Genomic DNA, 20,443 nt, shown 5'->3' with positions numbered 1-20,443 from the left:
ATAAAGATACCAGTAAAGATACAAATTAAGATTACAACTTGCCCTGCAAAAAACAAGCATATAGCTCAAAAGAAAAAAGAAAAAAGGTAAGGGTCTTGGCAAAACTTAGGATGGGCCCCCTGTGCCACCAATTTCCCAGTAGGTCAAACACTCCAAGACAATGCAGAACGCAAAGCACGAGGCCCCAGATTTCTGGTGAATTTACAATTTTTTTAATTAGTAGAATACATTTTATTGTTGGAAAAAGTACTTCAGAAAATATGGTGCTCATCCTGAACAGTACATTTCTCAATGTATTTACACCAGACAACTGGCATAAATACACTGATAAATTCTCAAGCTTCACTTCAAATATTACCAAGATGTCTGTCTGCAATTTCCACTAGGTGGAGCTCAGGGCATAGGAGTTTATATAGTGCAAGGGAAGCTATAATATTGTCTTTGAACGGACCTCCCCCTAGTGTTTTTAGCTCCAAAAGGAAGAGGAGAGAAGGAAATTAGTGTAGAGCCCCCCTCTCTCAGGCCCCGTAGCAGTTGCATGGTCTGCCTTTATTGAAGGTATGGCACTAAATCTGGGAATATGGCACCACAAAAACATTATTTTAATGTTTTTATTGTGTTTTTACTGTGCAAAAGTTGGAAACTGTTCATCTCTCTCCCAAAAAAAGAAAATGAAAAGTGATCATAAAGACACTGAAAACTACAAATTGTCCTACAAAAAGAACCTTCATACAGCTCTGTTGAAGGATCAGTTTAAAAAGTCATGGCTCTTGGAATGTGAGGATGAAAAAACCTTGGTCATTAGGTCCCAAATAGGCTAAATCACTCAGAGGTTAAAATGCATATGAGCTGTAACCACAAGGCTTTCACCATCAGGTGACTGGGGGGACTTCATCACTGGACCACTATATAGTAAATGTACGTACAAATTTGAACTCAAGGAAATTCTGAAATTGCTATTTATTATAATATTACTACAATTAAGGCAATTATTTCAAATTTTCCCTGATCGATGGATCGAGTATCAGGCCTCTCTGCCATTTCCGTACACAATAGGCGATGACAGACTTCTAATTACAGGTGTCGACCATTGAAAGAAAAAGATTGCTCCTGAAGGACTTCAACCTAAATATTGGAGATATTATCATATTGGTGTCCTCGATTCCTTACCTTATTTCTCCTATAGATATATTTAAAAGTGTATATTTTTTCAATTATTGTAATCAGTCTGGGAACACTGTGTTTCACATGCAACATGATATATATAATAGTCCAGCATGTAGCTGAAAAGAGAGAAACAGATGCAAAGGCTTATGTGGAACATAAATGTGGATGCAGTGATTTTCTTTTTGTTTGATCTCTAAGCCTCAAGTGGTAACGTATCAGTATGACATGTTAAGCACTATGATGCCTATTAAATGTCGCAAACAGCTGGCTCAAACTGAAGTAAAAACAATACCCAACCTCTCAATTTTCAAAGTAGAAAAATACTATAAGATGATCTTTATAAGTAAGGCACACATTATATCTTACATTCATGGCTGCAATATTAAAACGTATTTACATTTGTATATGAAGAGATACTTATAGTTTCAAAAATAGATATTTTGGCACACCCAAGGACTCTTCGGTAATACCTTTGCCATCACAAATGTTATCTCTCGTGATGGCTGAAGTGTTGAAAAGGGAAGTGCTTGCTTAACGGGCATGATTTAGTCTTGCTTGCTTTGCAAAGGTTTCTGCATCTCTTTTCAAATTCTATATTTTATATACCCTACGTTCTTGGATAGTAGTTAAACACAATAACTCCATAGTAAGTAGTGTTTATTAGCTATTGCTTTTTGTTTAACAACACTGTCCCTCTAAGGGGTTGTTGTCTGGCCCTTTTACTGTATATTTATAACCCATTCTCAGGATAAGCTGCCAGTATCTGACTGGTAGAGAATAGATAGCCTTGAGAACAAATATATGTCAAAATATGTTCGCTAGAAATGTTACAAGTGAGAGAATATCAATTATTAGACTACTTTCACACTAGCATTTTTTGTTCCGGCAGGGTTCAGCAAAAACGCTTCCGTTACTGATAATACAACCGTCTGTATCCGTTATGAATGGATCCAGTTGTGTTACCTTTAACACTGCCAAGACGGATCCGTCATGAACTCGATTGAAAGTCAATGGAGGACAGATCCGTTATCTATTGTGTTAGATTGTGTTAGAGAAAACGGATCCATCCCTATTGACTTGCATTGTGGGTCATGACGGATCAGTTTTGCTCCTCATGCTGCGGTTTGCTCTACAGTATGAGAACGGAACCAAATGCATTTTGGAGCACTCCGTTCTGTTCAGTTACGTTTTGTCCCCATTGACAATGAATGGGGACAAAATGAAAGCGTTTTTTCCAGTATTGAGACCCTATGACAGATCTCAATACCGGAAAATAGAAACACTAGTGTGAAAGTACCCTAACATGAGGGAATTCTGAATAGGTGTAAAAGACACTTAGCAAGAACAGGGGAGGGAGCCTCTGGAGGGCTGCAGAGATGTATGGACTCACAAAGGGGGGGAAATGGGTTCAAAAAGTGGTTTGGTCGTTGTATTTACCCATTGGGCTGTAGCACTGACATCTTTTACATCCAAAAGGCTTCACATTGTTTGAGTTTTTGAAGTCTATTGGTAGTATCCACAGGGATACTCTGCGCACTTCAAATGTTACATGTGTTTACATAGTGGTTTTTCCATGTTGATATGTCTCTAGCAGGTAACTTGATAACTCAATGGTAACCTTTGAGCCCTTCCGTGTATCTTGCTTCTCGCTTTTCTGATGTTTTTAAACCTCACATGTTTGCACCTCATTTATGTAGCCTAAAAGAAGTCACTGTTGTGATGACGAAACGCATTTCCCAATAAATAGTTTCAAGCATATGAACTGGCAACTCCATTTTACTAACCCCCCCAGCAAGCCTTCCTTTATGTAAAACATTATAAACAATAATACTTACTTGCATATATCACCTTCTGGGTCTTCAAGCCCAAATTTTTCATCAAAGGTCAGTTGTATCCTTAAGTGTTCTTCCACTGCTACCAATCTCCATACCAGCTCAGTGCTTCTTGGGTATGAATGGGGAAACCTGGGACTGTGAATTGATCCATTGAATGAAACCGACACAATCTTCTCATGCTGGTGATCCTGCACTCCTATAAATGAGAAATATAATGTGAGAAAAACAGAAAATGAAATAAATGAAACAACCGCATGGACATTGATATGCACTGAATAAAGTTTCCCTGTCCAGTTGCCACATTTTCAAGTCACACTCCCAACACATTTTTTGCTATAGCTGGATGGTATACTAGTATGATATATTATTGTTCAGCATTAGTCACAAATGATCAAATATTACAGGTCTGGTTCCAAATCTACTGAGGAAGTTTGCATTGTACCAGCCCTTACTGTAAATATCCTGCAGATAAATGGTCTTTCTTAAGTCTGTCCAAGTTTATGAATACTAAATAACCTTAAAAGAGATCAAAAGCATTATACTATATCGCGATTTCCATGTTTTATCATTTAATAGATTCAATGTGATACAGTAGAATTACGCAAATTACCAAGTCACCATGTAGGTATACATATATATTTTACACTGGAAAATAAAGTGTAAAAAAACACAGTAACAGATAAGATCACAAAATATCTGAAAATACTGTATATAGAGATGAGCGAATGTCTAAAAAATTCGATTCAGCCGGTTCGCCAAAGTTTTCGAACAAATTGGTTCGATCCAAATTTAATCGCGGTATATCTTGTTAAAAAATGGCTATTTCCTGGCTGCAGAGAGCCTTTATAGTGGTGTAGAACACTCTGCCTTGCAATAACACACATAGGGAGTCTGCTGTGGTAGTGAAATAATACTGTGAGTCAGTATGACACGCAGATGACAGGCGTCGCTCTTAGAATCACTGCACACTTCACTTATTTGGGCAGTTACAGGGCCAAAACTGACCAAATAACTATGAACTCAGGCTTACAGGTTAATGTTAGCGTCAAGAAGAAGCGAGCTCCCTTTACACCGTCGTCAGCTGATTCCACATAGATGTCTACAGAACCTGTTCTATTAAACGCTTATACAAGTAGAGCCCCCCAACAGAGTGGAGAGGGTGCCAGCAGTAAGTTTGTGTTGACGTCACTGATTATTTTGCCCTTTCTCTAATCCGTCAGAAGAATAACCCCCAAAAAACGGATCCTGTCTGTTGAGCATCTGCTTCACTTGGTCAGCATTTGGTCAGTAATCCATCAGTATTGCTATTGCCAAAAAAACAGGAGTGGATCCAAAATTGAGATGACCAAGTCAACCATTTAAGAACCGCTGGGTTGCTGGTTAAGACATGACTGCTAGATGACACTGGGAGCTCAGACCTCTCGCTGCGACTCCTGCTGCCACGCCCCAATACTGCTGCGACCTGTGCCTGCGCCAGAAACATTTAGGCCTCTGCCACTCCCCTGTGCATGGCCTGGCACTTCTCTGTCTGACATACTGTTAGATTAGATAAATAAATAAAAAAGAAACTAAAATACCCCAAAAAAGTCTGTAATTTTCTCACTTTAGCACACAACGGCTAATAAGCCCTTTTTTTCCGCACTAATACACACCAAAAAGGGCTGTAATTTTCTCACTTCACCACACAACGGCAAATACTTTTTTTGTGCCACTAATACACGCAAAAAAGGGCTTAAGAAAATATAACTGCACCGCTGAACGGCAAATATATTTTTCTTTTGCCACTAATACACGACAAAAAGGACTTTAGAACATATAAATTCACCGCTGAACGGCAACAATTTTTCTTTTGCCACTAATACACAACAAAAGGGGCTTTAGAACATATAACTGGACCACTGAACGGCAAATATATTTTTCTTTTTTCCACTTATACACTCCACAAAAGGCTTTAAAACATAAATGCACCGCTGAACAGCAAATAGGCATTTATTTTTTTACCCTTATACACTTCACAAAAGGCTTTAGAACATATAACTGCACCCCTGACCGGCAAATATATTTTTCTTTTGCCACTAATACACAACAAAAGGGGCTTTAAAACATATAACTGCACCGCTGAACAGCAAATAAAAAAATAATTTGTGCCACTAATATACGCAAAAAATGGCTGTCATTTTCGCACTCCACCACACAACGGCTAATAAGCCCTTTTTTCCCACTAATTCAAGCCAAAAAATGCTTTAGAACATATAATTGCACCGCACAAGGGCAAATAAGACGTATAAATATTTCCTTGTAATAAACCCTGTTAATGGCTGTAACGCCCCAATAACAAAAACGGTTTGCTGGAATTACAGAGCTGTATAATGGCAATTTGGATCTCCAGTCAGTGCAGGAATGTGTAATAGAATTGTTCCTATTACCCAGTCTGTAACCTCCCCTACTGAACCCTGTTCTACATATAGTAAATGCTGTGGAATGATACCTCCCTATGCTTTCCCTACACCTTGAATAATCTTTCCCTGAACTTGTAAATAATTTTTTTTAGCACAATGAAGTCTTTCCTACCACTGTCCCTAGCGCCTGCTGACATCTCTCCCTGCACTAAGTACACTGGAAAATGGCAGAATCCAAGATGGCTAAGGCTATTTATAGGGATGTGACATCACAGGGCTGGCTGCTGATTGTCTGCATGCATGGCATTATGGGTGATCCCATGTTTCCAGAGTTCCTTGCTCCATGTCCTTACACGTGCAGCAGCCATTTTTGAAAAAAATGCGATTCGTTACCATGAAGTGTGAGGAAATTCGGTGCAAACCAAATTTTTTCATGAAATTCAGATCGAATTCGACTTCGTCAACTTCAATTCGCTCATCTCTAACTGTATAGTTAAATACAATATTCAGTAGATTGCCAGTAGTCCAGCTCTTGGAACCCGTGGCAAACATCAAAAAGTTTTTTCTGGGAAAGTCATCCTGGGAGATTAAAAGGATCTGGCATTGAAATTTTATGGAAATGTTCCTTCTCTACCCCAACAGATGATGTCTTTGGAGAGAAGGAACAAGTCCATTTAATTTCAACCTACGGAGCTCACCATACACACTAGAATGTTGGCTGGTACTAAAAGTATCAGTCGACAGTAGTCTAATGAGTATGGGGCTTTAGCTTTTCCCAGTAAATCCACTTAGGGCCGTCTTCTCACATTTCATATGGACATACTGGAAGATGATATTGGTGATGTCTGTTGGTTTGTATCCTCACCACATTTTAAAACACAAACTGTAATGGTTATCTTTGCAATGTCTGAACTTCTTTTAGTTTCCTCACATGTTATTGTCACTAGAAATCTCAGGAAAAATATACTGTACAAAATGATTGAAAACAATGGCACTAAAATGTGTGCATAAATAGTGTAGAACGAAAATGTCAGAACACCATTGCCCACTCTTTGGAACTTTTTAGCGGTGGGCCCCTACTGATGCCCTTTCTTGATGTCTCTGTGAATATTTCAGGTAGAGGTTGTCATACAGGCTTTTACAGGTGTCATATTTATGGTAATATTCTCTTATAAAAGTATTGCTTTAGTGGAATAAAACTTTGGGGGTCATTTATTATACTGAAATATACCTAAATTAGGCGTATTTCAGGTGCAGATGGTGTCGCAACGGTTAGTTGTGGCGCCAGGTCAAAAATTGGGGGAGCGGAGTGGGCAGGGAAGGGGATGGGCCAGCATTCATAAAAAATCTGGAAGAATACAACTTTTAGGCACATTTATTAAGACTGGTGTTTTAGATGCCCATTTTCATAAGCCCTATAACTGGCGAAGGATCGACGAAGTTATGTAGAGGCCTCTACATAACTTCGGCATATTCAGTGCCAATTCTAAATGTAAGACAGCTTCCTTGCTGTCTTACATTTAGACCATTTTCTACACCTAAACCAGGCATTAAAAATGATGAATGAGACAGGCTTGCCGGCCTGCCTTCTTCACTGCTCACATCATGCTCACTTTGCTAGACCTGGCGTGAGCGGGGTAGAAGTCGCAAATTATGCTGCACCATGGTGTGCGACAGAATCTGCACCAGATATACGCCACAAAAGTGGCGTATATCTGGTCATAAATGACCCTCTCTGTTTCTGTATGCCATCAAAAATCATACTGAGGAATAGTAGAGGCCCCATATATGTCTGCTGAAACCAAATTATGGTTTCCACATAGGAAACAATTTGGTGATGATACAGGTTGTTACAAAGCGGATGTGGATCCTCTGTGTCACTTGAACAGATTTAGCATGGGGCTACTCCTAAGGAAGCCATCTAAGTGGCCCCCTGTTCTTCTCCTTTAACTACTATATAGGGATCTGGACTCCACTACAGGGTAACCACCAGGATGCTACCTCTTGCAGTAGTCTCTGTTCAAGTGACTGCTGACTAAAAGAGTCAAGAAACACCAGATGTTCAGACAAAACAGTAGGCAAAGACAGATCAAGGTCAGGGCAGGCGGAATTGATGTGATCAAACAGTCTGAAGTCATAGCAGGCAGCTCAGAGTCAGAATGAAGATCAGGCAGAAATCAGGCCAGGCAGGGAAGGGCCAAATCAAGCAAAGAGGCAGTTGTATCAGCGTTGCTCCAGGATTTGGAACCACTGGGCCGCAAAGAGTGAAGGTGGAATGACTAGACCACTAAAGAGAACCAGGGAGTGGGTTAGCAGAGTCGTGGCCATGCCTAGGAGCAGAGCAGCAGTGGGCACAGACTGCTGCTATAGCAGAGGCCTACTCTGGTTTATATGGTATTGTAGCAATTGAAGCACTTCAATGAGATTTTCCCAACGGTTGTATGACAACTGGACATGGAATGGGCATTAAGCACTATGGTATATGATGATGATTTCATAGGATTGTAATATAAACTGTCTGTGATGAAATGCCACCCTAATCCTGCACAAAGGCAGATTGAAGAAAAGCTAGTTGGGTTTATCTGAAACATATTGTACACTGGTTTAGTAAGAGGACACCCAAGTTGTTAAAGCCATAAAATCTTATGAAATAATGTTCGATTCTGCCAACAATAAGTAGATGAAAGCAGATGACAGGTTTTCTTGCCACCTCCTTTGTATATTTTCATTGAAAACAGATATCATTCTCTGTTCACACCAAGTCTTGATCTCTCACCAAAAAGAAGTAAAAGAGAAAACAGTGGTTGAAACAATGATAGGATTAAAAATTATGGCTGATGTGTGATTTTCAATCTGACGGCCAAGGAAACGTCAACAACGATAAATCTGAAGAGAGCTTTCAGTGTATAAACAGTGAGTGTAATATTGCTTCTGAGATGTATGGCCCTTTTATGAACAAAATGTCTTCTAGTAACGTTTCATCACAGGAAAACAAAATAAAAGAGCCTGTATTGAAGGATCCAGCCTTTTTTATACTTAATATAAATCAAAAGGCAAAAATGCAATGTTAAGCACATGTTTCTACTGTACGGTACAGCAGAGAGGTCATTCAAAAGTACAAAATGAATAAAGGTGTTTTGTCTATTTGCTTCCTTAGTTCTCTCCGTGTGAAGTTCTGAAAAGAGAAATTAATTTATCCGTCATTTTGAAGCAGCTTAGGCGCTCAGCAGACTGGAGAGACAGGAGACCACACACATCAAAGATGAATGAGTTATATTCAGTTTTAAAGAGACAAAATGGGTGCTTGAGAAGCTAAACTAGTCTACCATAAAATCAACCATAAAATGTCAAGGAAAGTTTAGGATGAAAGACACCTGGAGCTCTGTTAAGTAGAAAACTCCACAAACTTTTGTATTAAATCTCTGCATGCTTAAAGTAACGTTCCAAAACCAGTTCTACTATGATGAAAAGCGTTAGTTTATCTTCAGTCCATATACTTTTATCTTCCCAAACTTCTCACACTGCAGGAATGTCTCAGTGTAGGCAGCAGTGTGATTACTTTTGCACATTGTCTTCTGGCACAGGAAGTGAGTATAACCTATTACAGTATGACTTTGCAAGGAAAAGTGTAATTTGAGAAGTGTGTCCTAAACTTTAATACCTCTTTGTTCTTGCTCTTCCTCTGCATGATCTGTCTATCACAGGCAGCTTTACTGCTGCAGACCACTTAATGGAAACCTAAACTAAATGCAGTGTAGATTTGTGGATATAAATGTGCTTGTTATTCAGTATTGCTTGGCTCTGGATACAAGAAAAACAGACCACAACAATTATTATGGTTAGTATTGTGTGTATTTGGTATTGTGTATGAGGAATGTAGAAAAGCAAATTTCAGTTTTTAATTTTCATTTCTCTGTTGTACCTTACTTTGACTTAGGGTCACTAGGAGCAACCGTAGCCAATGAAATGGATCGCTGAACAGGTGAAGTGAAGAAGAAGAAGAAGGTTGTACCACTAGAATTGGGCTGTATATATGAGCAATTACTAGCCACTTGAATGGTATGCACAGAAGAGACAGGCGATACCATACAGTGACCCCTCCTCTTACAAAAACCTGCCTAATATGATATGGTTTATAGTTCACATGATTTTAATTCTCTGTGCATAAGATATATATTGGCCAAGGATGGGATTGGATCTCATCGTCGAAGATCAGGAAAGTCTTTCCCAAAGCCTTTGAGAAGGGTTCCAAAAAAAAAAAAATGGTCAAAACCAGGATGGGCATGTGTGCTCCTACCATGATTTAGGGGTATCTTTAGGGATTTGTGTGACCATGAGCTGATTTGTCATCTCTAGAGATCTGTCCCCCTATTGTAACCTGAAAGGTCCTTCTTGCAAAAATAGATCAATCACTTTGAAAAGGGTAACCCTGTGCAGGAACCCGTCTCTAGTTTAGCTTTAGTATATTCTGTCCTCCCAACCTATCCTTTATGGAGTTGTCCCAAGTTTTTTAGGGGAATAGACAGAAATTGGCCTGGGTGGTGGAAGGCCAATAGTAGAAAATGGAGACAATCATGGTATCAATGAGTGCTTACAGTGGCAACACAGGATAAACATATGGGGGGAGATTTATTAAAACTAGTGTAAATGAAAATTGGCTTAGTTGCCCATAGCAACCAACCAGATTCCACCTTTCATTTTTCAGAGCTCCTTTGGAAAATGAAAGATGGAATCTGACTGATTCCTATGGGCAACTTGAAGTACACATCCTGTAACTGTTGGTATCTGACATCACCAAGGACAACATCTGCAAGGAGTCTGAGTGGGTTTCCACTGGGTATATCAGTTTTCTCCCACACTTCAAAAACCTTAGTGACAGGTAAATTTGGATTTTAGATTGTAAGCCCTAATGGAGAGAGGGCTGCAGAATTTGCAGAATAGTGCTATATAAAGAAACACAGTACAAACCAAAAGTTCTTATTTTCATGACTACGAAAATTGTAGATTCACACTGAAGGCATCAAAACTATGAATTAACACATGTGAAGTTATATACATAACATAAAAGTGTGAAACAACTGAAAATATGTCATATTCTAGGTTCTTCAAAGTAGCCACCTTTTGCTTTTGATTACTGCTTTACACACTCTTCGCATTCTCTTGATGAGCTTCAAGAGGTAGTCACCTGAAATGGTCTTCCAACAGTCTTGAAGGAGTTCCCAGAGATGCTTAGCACTTGTTGGCCCTTTTGCCTTCACTCTGCGGTCCAGCTCACCCCAAACCATCTCGATTGGGTTCAGGTCCGGTGACTGTGGAGGCCAGGTCATCTGGTGCAGCACCCCATCACTCTCCTTTATGGTCAAATAGCCCTTACACAGCCTGCAGGTGTGTTTGGGCTCATTGTCCTGTTAAAAAATAAATGATGGTCCAACTAAACGCAAAATGGATGGAATAGCATGCCGCTGCAAGATGCTGTGGTAGCCATGCTGGTTCAGTATGCCTTCAATTTTGAATAAATCCCCAACAGTGTCACCAGCAAAGCACCCCCACACCATCACACCTCCTCCTCCATGCTTCACGGTGGGAACCAGGCATGTAGAGTCCATCCGTTCACCTTTTCTGCATCGCACAAAGACACGGTGGTTGGAACCAAAGATCTCAAATTTGGACTCATCAGACCAAAGCACAGATTTCCACTGGTCTAATGTCCATTCCTTGTGTTCTTTAGCCCAAACAAGTCTCTTCTGCTAGTTGCCTGTCCTTAGCAGTGGTTTCCTAGCAGATATTCTACCATGAAGGCCTGATTCACACAGTCTCCACTTATTAAACCTGACAGGGCACACCTGTGAAGTGAAAACCATTTCAGGCGACTACATCTTGAAGCTCATCAAGAGAATGCCAAAAGTGTGCAAAGCAGTAATCAAAGCAAAAGGTGGCTACTTTGAAGAACCTAGAATATGACATATTTTCAGTTGTTTCATACTTTTTTGTTATGTATATAATTCCACATGTGTTAATTCATAGTTTTGATGCCTTCAGTGTGAATCTACAATTTTCATAGTCATGAAAATAAAGAAAACTCTTTGAATGAGAAGGTGTGTGCAAACTTTTGGTCTGTACTGTATATAACATATAAATATTAATATGGTTAATACACAGATAATTTATACATTTGTATGCATGAGCCATAACAGTAAGAGAAGTAGCAGAGTCAGGGATCACAGTGCTAACTTAGCAAAGCGAGGCAGCAATAGTAATTTTGACTGAGCCCATCGGATACCAGCATACTGTATTGTACATGCAAATTATACATACACTCACACACACATATACAGTATGTTTAGTTTTTCACAATGACGAACTAACACTGACTTAACCAGAACAAATATACACTCATTTGCAAGATATTGAACTACTGACTATTGTGAACAAAAAAACAAAAACAAAAAACTAAGACGGGTCTTGGTTGCATAGGTATTCAGGGTAATTAACAAATTTGAGGCTGTGACATTTTCATACCAGAAAGCAGGAAACACATTACAAAGAAATTCCCTGCACATATAACTATGTACTAAGTAAACTTTAACCTACTAATCATTTAACTGGGTTCATGTGTAATAAACATTGTAGTGGCCTGGAATTTATAAAACTATGATGGATTGACTCACGTGTGAACAGTTAGTGAAGCAGTGGCGGTAACAGGTGATTGTGGTGTTTTCCAGTTGTGTTAGGAAGCTTTAATGTTAGGGTTATTTTAACACTGGAGAACATGATGTCTTCAAGTGACTTTATTGTTTCAGCCTGATCTTTCATTCATACTCCCTTCTATCTGTCTCCTACATTCTTCTGTTTATTGTGTAAGTTACAAGACATAGGGACAGATGAGGGAATGTGGCAGGATCAGACTACACAGGGTTTATTCGTATTGTATCTTTAAAAAATACATTTGGGAAGGGGGGAAATATCTAAAGTCAGTTTTCCTCGAGTTTGCGTTTGTCTCATCTTTAAAACTACCACTTTTATATAGAAATGTTACTCCAGTCTTGTACACCACCGCCCCTGCTGGAGTGACTGAGATTTTTTTTGTGACTTAAAAGTCACAGACATACCCACTTTCCAACCTACTTTTTAAAACTGGAGCAAGTGGTGTAAAAATGCAAATGCAAAAAAATTACCTATTTTGGAGACGGAATTTTGGAGTGAAGTGCTTAATAATGCCCCCTATCGTACATCCACATGGCATGCATTGACCTATTGCTTCTCTACATAATTTAAAAACATCTCCATTGAGAATCCTAGTACACATTTTGATAAAAATGCACAGGTCAGCTCACCACGAGTGGTTCCATACTACAATTTTGTGCGGTAGCACATGGCGAACACTGCCTCCGCCTCAATACAGCACCCGCAGGCAGACTGACCCAGCAGCCCAACACCCTGCCTACTCTCAGGCTAAGCTCCCCTGCTGTGCCTGTGAGCTGTAGGTCCAGTGCCAAGGGGGCTTAGCCTGACAGCAAGGGTGATGTTGAGCTGCTGGGTCTCGATGCCTGAAGGTGCTGTGTTGCAGCAGTGGTGGTCATCATGTGGTGCTGGGAGAAATTAGAGTAGGGACTCATGTATAAGTGGCAACCTTGAGCAGATGACTGGGCCTATGAATGAGAAGCAAATAGGTCCATGCATGGCATGTAGATGTGCAATCTATGTCTTTTTTTTTCTAAAGATTAGTTTGTGTGTAGTGTGTCATCATGAAGACATATAAGACTATATAGGAGATGTAAACACAATAGTAGGATATTTTGTAATTAATACTTTTGGCTTTGGAAGAGTACACAGCACTTAAAGCTGTTCTCTACTTTCATAATGATCATAATCATTATACCTGTGTTTTATGTCAGTACTTTCATTCCTTTTTTCTGCATCCTTTCATCTTGGCAGGATGTTTACATACAGAACTTCCTGCGCTAACCGAACCCAACATGCTTTTCTCTGTACTGTTTCTCAGGGCATGCTTTTCCACCCAGACTATTTTCTTTGCAGTAGACACCCCCCCCCCCCCCCCCATACCTTCCTTCTCCATATTAGCTAGGCGGAGCAAGCCCTGTGAAACAGGGTGAAACATATGATTTGGTTAGAAAACCCAGAAGTAACCTGATAAAAGCATAAAGCAAGTAAACTTCCTATCCAGATGAAATGATGATATAAAAAGAGGAAGCAAAGTGCTGGCATGGAAAAAAACAAAAACAAGTATGTGTGTCAAAATATGCACTGTTTGGGGTACCTTGGGCAGATAAAAAAAATAATTATGAAACCAGAGAACCCCTTTAAGGGGGAAAAATAGTCAAAGTGCAGCATACTGATTAAAACAGGAAGTTCTGCATGTAAACATCCTGCCCAGAAAAAATGATACAGAAAAAATTGGAAAGAAAGTGCTCACATGGAAAAACAAGCACATGGGTCAAAAATATACTGTACAGTGATTGAAGTATGTAATTATGAAACTGATGAGCCCTTTTTAGAGGGAAAATAGTCAAAATGCAGGAAGCTGATGAAAACAGGAAGTTACCCACATAAACAACATGCCCAAATGAAATGATATAGAAAAAAATGAGAAAGAAAGTACTGACATGAAAAAAGGTATGAGTGAAAAATGTGTTTGGGGTTCTCTGGGCAGATAAAAAAAATTAATTATGAAAACAGAGAAGTGCTTAGAAAATATTACTAGGCAAAATGATCATATTACATTCATGGTGTATATAAAACACCAGCAACAGTATCCATGAGCATGTTAACTTACAGTATGTACTCCTACTCCTGAACTCTGCTCTCCATTGTATCATTCAGTTATAGGTATATGCCATCATTTATTACATGTTCAACATACACACTTATGGAGTCATAAAGTAATCAATTAATCGTTATTGCTTATTCTTTACATATGTGCTGCTTGGGAAGTAGTAAATATCATGAATTCATTTATTTATATTAACTATTCCTTAGTAGCTAATTATTCGTATTAGGCCTATAATTGGAGTGTGCAGATAAAACCAGGCTGGTAAACAGGTAGATGTTGTACTCAGTAACACCACTAGGTGGAGGACTCAAACTTTTGCATTAATACATTTCAATAGACTACAAAGCATGACTTACAAAATAAATGAACTATTTTTGTGAAGGAAAGCAGGCTAGCATACATTTATTTCCAAGCAGAGGTATCATTCCTTGTAATAATTAACTTTCTTGAAAGCTAAAGATGGATGGCTATTTACATGAAGTGTGGTAAAGGCTCTCATCTGGCCATGGCTATCTCAGTTTAAAGGGCATCATCAATTCTTGATATTAAAAATGGAAAATATTTGATCACAATAGAAATTCAAATAGAATTAGCAACATCCATTATATGGCACTTTATATGAAGCCGGGCAACACAAATATGTACAGGGGGCAGAAGCCAGATAAGATGTAATAATAATGATGACAAATCAAGTCTGGTTTCTGTGTCGCTCTCTCATCGCAGTACAGTGAGATACAGCACACCAAAATACAATCTAAAGCCTTGGACAACAACACATACTGTACATAATAAAAACAATATATATTTTTTTTAAACTTAACCTTGAAGGCACTGATACTATGAGATACATAATATATAAAATACCGTGATTATCAGAATGTGCAGAAAATATTTTGAAATATAAATTAACCAAAATAATTAGGATCAAGAGTTGGAAGGTGTGAAGGTAATTAGACTTCAAAACCAGACATGGTTGGGAAGGATGCGCCTAAGGTAATGCAATACCAGACCTATCTACCTAGTGAATACTGGTGACTTGAACACTCTATGATGAACAATTCATGGCTCTTCTTACTTGAACAGATTATTTTCCTCTAAATGGATTATATAATGGAAGTGAAAACGTGTAAACATAAAGAGATAAAGGGTCAATTTCTTTAGTACAGTTAGGCCTCATGTGCACAAACGTATTTTTACTCTGCCCCAGATTTGCATTTTTTGCGGATCAAATGTGGAACCATTCATTCATCCGTATGCTGTCTGCATCCATGTGGCCATGCCATGGACAAGAATAGGTATTTCTACAATGGGGCAGGATGTACATGGACTGCATCCATATTTTGCAGATTCACGATTTGCGGACCACAAAATGGATAAGGTCACGTGCAGGAGGCCTTATGCATTTACTTAATATTTTGTAGGCTTCTATCCCAATACAACAGCTAAATGTGGTTGTCTTTTTCCATTTTCCATTTCCGTAGACAGAAACGGGCAGCTGAATGTGGAACATTGTTGCTAATGAGATCCTGGGTTTGAATTCAACCAAGAGCAACATTTGCATGGACCTTGGATGTTCTCCACGTGTTTGCTTCGGGTTTCTCTCGCACTTTAGATAGTGTTGGGCGCAGGGTCTGATGTGAGTGTTGACAATCTATATACAGTACTGCAGAATAGGTTTTTGCTATGCTGTATAAGCAATGGAAAATATATAATTCTTTTTTTGTCACTGGACATAGAATGTGTCGGCAGATAAGAGCCATTTGGCCCATCTAGTCTGCCCAATATACTAAATACTATGGATAGCCCCTGGCCCTATCTTATATGAAGGATGGCCTTATGCCTATCCCATGCATGCTTAAACTCCTTCACTGTATTTGCAGCTACCACTTCTGCAGGAAGGCTATTCCATGCATCCACTACTCTCTCAGTAAAGTAATACTTCCTGATATTACTTTTAAACCTTTGCCCCTCTAATTTAATCAGATGCTGTTTATTGGAGAACATATTTAAAAAGGATTAAATGTTTTACATATGGGGAAGAATGGGTTAAAAGAAGGTATGATACCTCACTGATCCCTCACTATCTAATTTCTTGTTAGATCCCTGGTGCTCTCCACGTCCTGGTTCTGGCTCAACACATAAGAAATGTCTGTAGGGCCAAGACAGATCACCAGTGTTCCTATTGATTGGCTTAGCCAACATATCCTGAGATTTCCTGTGTGTCTAGTGGAGACCAGCAGGAATCTAAAATGCTTCAAAATAGCAGCAGCTCCTCATATGTAAAAAATATATAATTCTGCCAGATAACTCCATTAACAGCCAGAGTCATGATCAGGATGTGAGAAGTAATTCAGGGGAACTCCACTCCAGCATTAAGTATGTGCATGAGATAGACAGGTTGTCGTTATAATGGCTTTCACTCTGCCCTCTGTGTGTGCACCCTGCTAGTTCTACCACCTGAGAGGTTACTTAAAAGGGGTTGTCCGGGTTCAGAGCTGAACCAGGCATATCTCCATTTTCACCCCTCCGGGCCCTCTAACATGAGCATCAGAGCATTTCATGCTGGTTTGTTTATATTATTTTTACACTGCTAGGCGGAGGCTTCACAGAGGCTAGGGCAGCGCTAAAGTCCACCCATCAGTGCTGGTGACGTCACCGGGCTCATTGCTAGGCGGAAGCCTCCACCTAGCTTACCCTATGGAGATCACGGGATCTCCAAAAAAAGCCTTTGTCCTGCATGATTCAGCGCAGGGCAAAGGAGAGCATCGAAGCATGTAAAGCTCCAATGCTCATATCAGGGGGCTTCCTGGGTGAAAATGGGGGTATGTCCAAGTTCAGCTCTGAACCCAGACAACCCCTTTAACCAGTGCAGGAAGCACTATAGAAGCTGCTCTGCCTCTACCATGTAAGTTATACCCTTGATATTGTTTCTATCCAATGCACAGTGAATCACGGAGTTCCTACAAGTCCATCCATGCACATGGGATTGCATAATTATAGCTCTTTTATTTCTTACATGTTGCTATACTGCATTCTGGATGCTGCACAATGAATGTATTATTGCAAACTGTAATTTCCAAACTGTATTCAGCACAAAACACTTTTATGGCTTGTTGAGAAATGTTGGCTTTAAAAAAAAAAAAAAACTACCTTGGTTTAGAAAATTCTTTCCAACATGATGCTACTGCATTTTAGGATTTGAATAGTTTTTAAGCAGACTTAATGTGACTACTCAGGGAGATGTGTTGGGGTCAAGAGCTTGCGAGCAATGAGTTTTACAGTTGGAATGAAGGGTTTTATATTCCCAAAGTTGAAATTCTGTCTGCGCTTTTGTTCTTTGCTTATACTGTTCAGTGTGGCAAGGGATACTCTGAAATGTGTAGAATAGAGCAAGAATAATTATACATGCATTTTAATTAATGAGTTAAAGGATTCAAGCAGCAATTTAACCACAGGCTAAATTTATCACCCTATTTCACATCCGGCTGCAAGGTGTGATGTGATTACAGTAGACCCGTGTTCTATTTCTGAAGACGGAGGTTGGGTGTTTTCCCTCTGCTCATTCTGTGTACTAGGCTGTCTCAGTCGCGATGAGTGTAAAATGATCATTGCAGTAATACGTAACATTGCCACTATGTCGTCTCAGCTTTAGTATTACTAGAAACATATTTATTCTTACAAGATCTGGAATTATAGACATAATTAGGCCTGGAAGCACAGTGCTTTAAACATACAATGGCAAGCAGAAAACTAAGCTACTGATGGCCAGGGACTGGGTCATTTATTATGTTAAAATGTGATGTGCATATACTACTCATTATTTAATGGGATCACTTTTTTCCTGGATACTGCATTAATACATAAAACATATGTATGTCTACTGCAAAGTGAACACTTAGACCTTCCAGGGACATATAGTCGCAAGAAAAAGGAAGCATTATAGGACTGTTTCAAACCCATTTCTTGATAACTAGAGAGCAGTATCAGAAGAACCAATGGATTGTTTCAAAAAAACGATCCCTTTTAGTAGAAAAACCACCAAATGACGCCACTTTTGGTAGCAGTTTCAGGTTTACCATATTGTGCACGGTAGGGTTCCCACCAGCAGTTGTACAGTGTGGAATATAATGGACCGGGAAATGTGTGGCTGATCAGGGCTAGTAGTGGTGGCGGCAGCAGCACAGTATGTAATATAATGGACAAGGCAGGAAATGGCTGTGTAAAGGTATAAGTAGCGGCAGCAGCACAATATGGAACATCATTGACCAGGCAGAAGAAGGGTGCTGAGTAGAACTAGTAGTACTGGTCGCAGGAGCACAGTATGGAACATCATGGACAAGGCAGAAGATGTGGGGCTATGTAGGGATAGAAGTAGCAGCAGCAGGGATAGCATCAGTACAGTATGGAACATGATGGACAGACAGACAGAGTGATAGACAAGCCGATTGTGAATTTTGTGAAGAAGATTGGGCTGATTCACAATAATTAATTGAGTAGTATAGCGTTAGAAAATGGCTCACTCATAAAAATTCACTTCTCTCATAACTCATCTAGTGAGGATGAATTGATGACGCCATGAATGGAGGAGTCCCAGTCCTGTCCCAGTAGAGGACTTGAACTTGTGATCTTCTGATCAACAATATAATACACTGCAATACAGAATTTTTGCAGTGTATTATATTAGTTACAGTAAATCTGACATAGTCAGATGTACATGACAGGCAAAGGGGACATTCTTAGGACCCAGACAGCCAGACTACCATGGCAATGCAATTGCGGTGAATGGGGGGGGGGGGGTTGGCAATGCATTGTGAAACATAGCCCCCCTTTCTCTTTCAAACCACTTAGAAGCTATGGTCAGATTTGATGGCAACATCTAAAGGGTTAAACAACCAGGATTGGCAAATCTGGTGCAGAATGGAAAAAGATGAAACACTAATCAATCTCACATTAGAACACAAATGGAAAAACCTTTGATATTACGATCATTCATCCCCCACTGACTTTGTATATTGTTGGCAGCACATCTCCTGTTTATACAGAGCGATTCTACTGGCGTTTCTACTGAGAAGATAATCAAATTTGTTAATCCATAATGAGAAAACTTTACTGATAAAGGTTTATGACCAGGTAGTTAATCCATTTAATTAGATTTCTTCATTTTTTTCTCTAATAGGAAAACTAAACTTCTAAAACATAATGAAATAAGAGGTTCCAGATGTCAAAGTCAGTGACAGTGAAACTGGTCCCAAGAGATGTAAATCCAGCCACAAGCTTCAAACGGTTTACATAGTAAAGCCGGCAGAATTCCAGCCACCATAACTCTGAACAAAAGATGGCAGGAATATCTCAGTCAGCAGACCTGGATAAATAAGTTTCCAGCCGCAGAGCTGATGAAAAATTAGATAAGACCTGAGACACTAAGAAAGAAAATGTAGACTAACTGGAAAAAATGTGTTACTCGCCAGCATGCAGACATTTTCACATTGACTTAATAATTAAAAAATGCTTTAAGTAAAAGCAAAGAGAATATATTCATTTCTTATTGGGATATATAGAAGATAAACAAGATAAACCACATGCACATGTCCATCATACTGGTTGCATGAACAGATGACTACATCCATGGACAAAACTACCACCGTAGCAGTAGCAGGCATAGGGTCCACATTCCCTCTTAGAGGTGAGGCGCAGAAGTGATTATTGTGGATGGAGAAAGTGGAAAAAAAGAGTCAATGGGAGATAAAGTAATACAGTGGAGAACATAATATGTTCATACCGAGATTGAAGACCCAGTTACAAGTTTTACTACTTATTCCTCCATAACTGTATTAATTAAATTAAAAAATGCTGAAAAAACATAATTTAATAACTATGGTATAATGTAAATGTTTCTGGAAAGGTCAGGGTAAATAAGGCCTACTTATCAGTGCTACTCCTAAACATACCCACAGGAACAATGATGAAACCCTGAGAGACCCCATTAAGAGTCCGGAGTTTATGGGATGGTTTTAAGATTTGTTGTACAACAGATACAGAACAGTGTCTTAGTATATGTTATGAATGGAAGCCCTGATGCACACGTTACTTAGTTAATACAATTAAAAAAATGTATGTTCATCAAGTTCAACCAAGGGTTGGAGGGGACATGAATTTTAGGAAATGAAGAATGAGACCCAGATTTCTACACATTTTCTTAGGCATTAATGTCATTTACTTTTTAGTTTTTAAAACTGTCCACTGTTCCTGCT

At 39.2% G+C, this 20,443-nt stretch overlaps 1 protein-coding gene across 1 annotated transcript in view; it reads right to left on the bottom strand.

Annotated features, from left to right (window-relative positions):
• PDGFC (platelet derived growth factor C) overlaps positions 1-20,443 on the bottom strand; it is a 294,325-nt gene that overhangs the window by 160,302 nt on the left and 113,580 nt on the right. Inside the window, exon 3 of the mRNA XM_044300150.1 lies at positions 3,003-3,198. Coding sequence (XP_044156085.1) covers positions 3,003-3,198 — 196 coding nt within the window. The remainder of the gene's footprint in view (positions 1-3,002; positions 3,199-20,443) is intronic.

This window comes from Bufo gargarizans, chromosome 1 (assembly GCF_014858855.1).
Source record: "Bufo gargarizans isolate SCDJY-AF-19 chromosome 1, ASM1485885v1, whole genome shotgun sequence".
NCBI lineage: Eukaryota > Metazoa > Chordata > Amphibia > Anura > Bufonidae > Bufo > Bufo gargarizans.
This window is presented reverse-complemented; position numbering and strand designations above follow the sequence as displayed.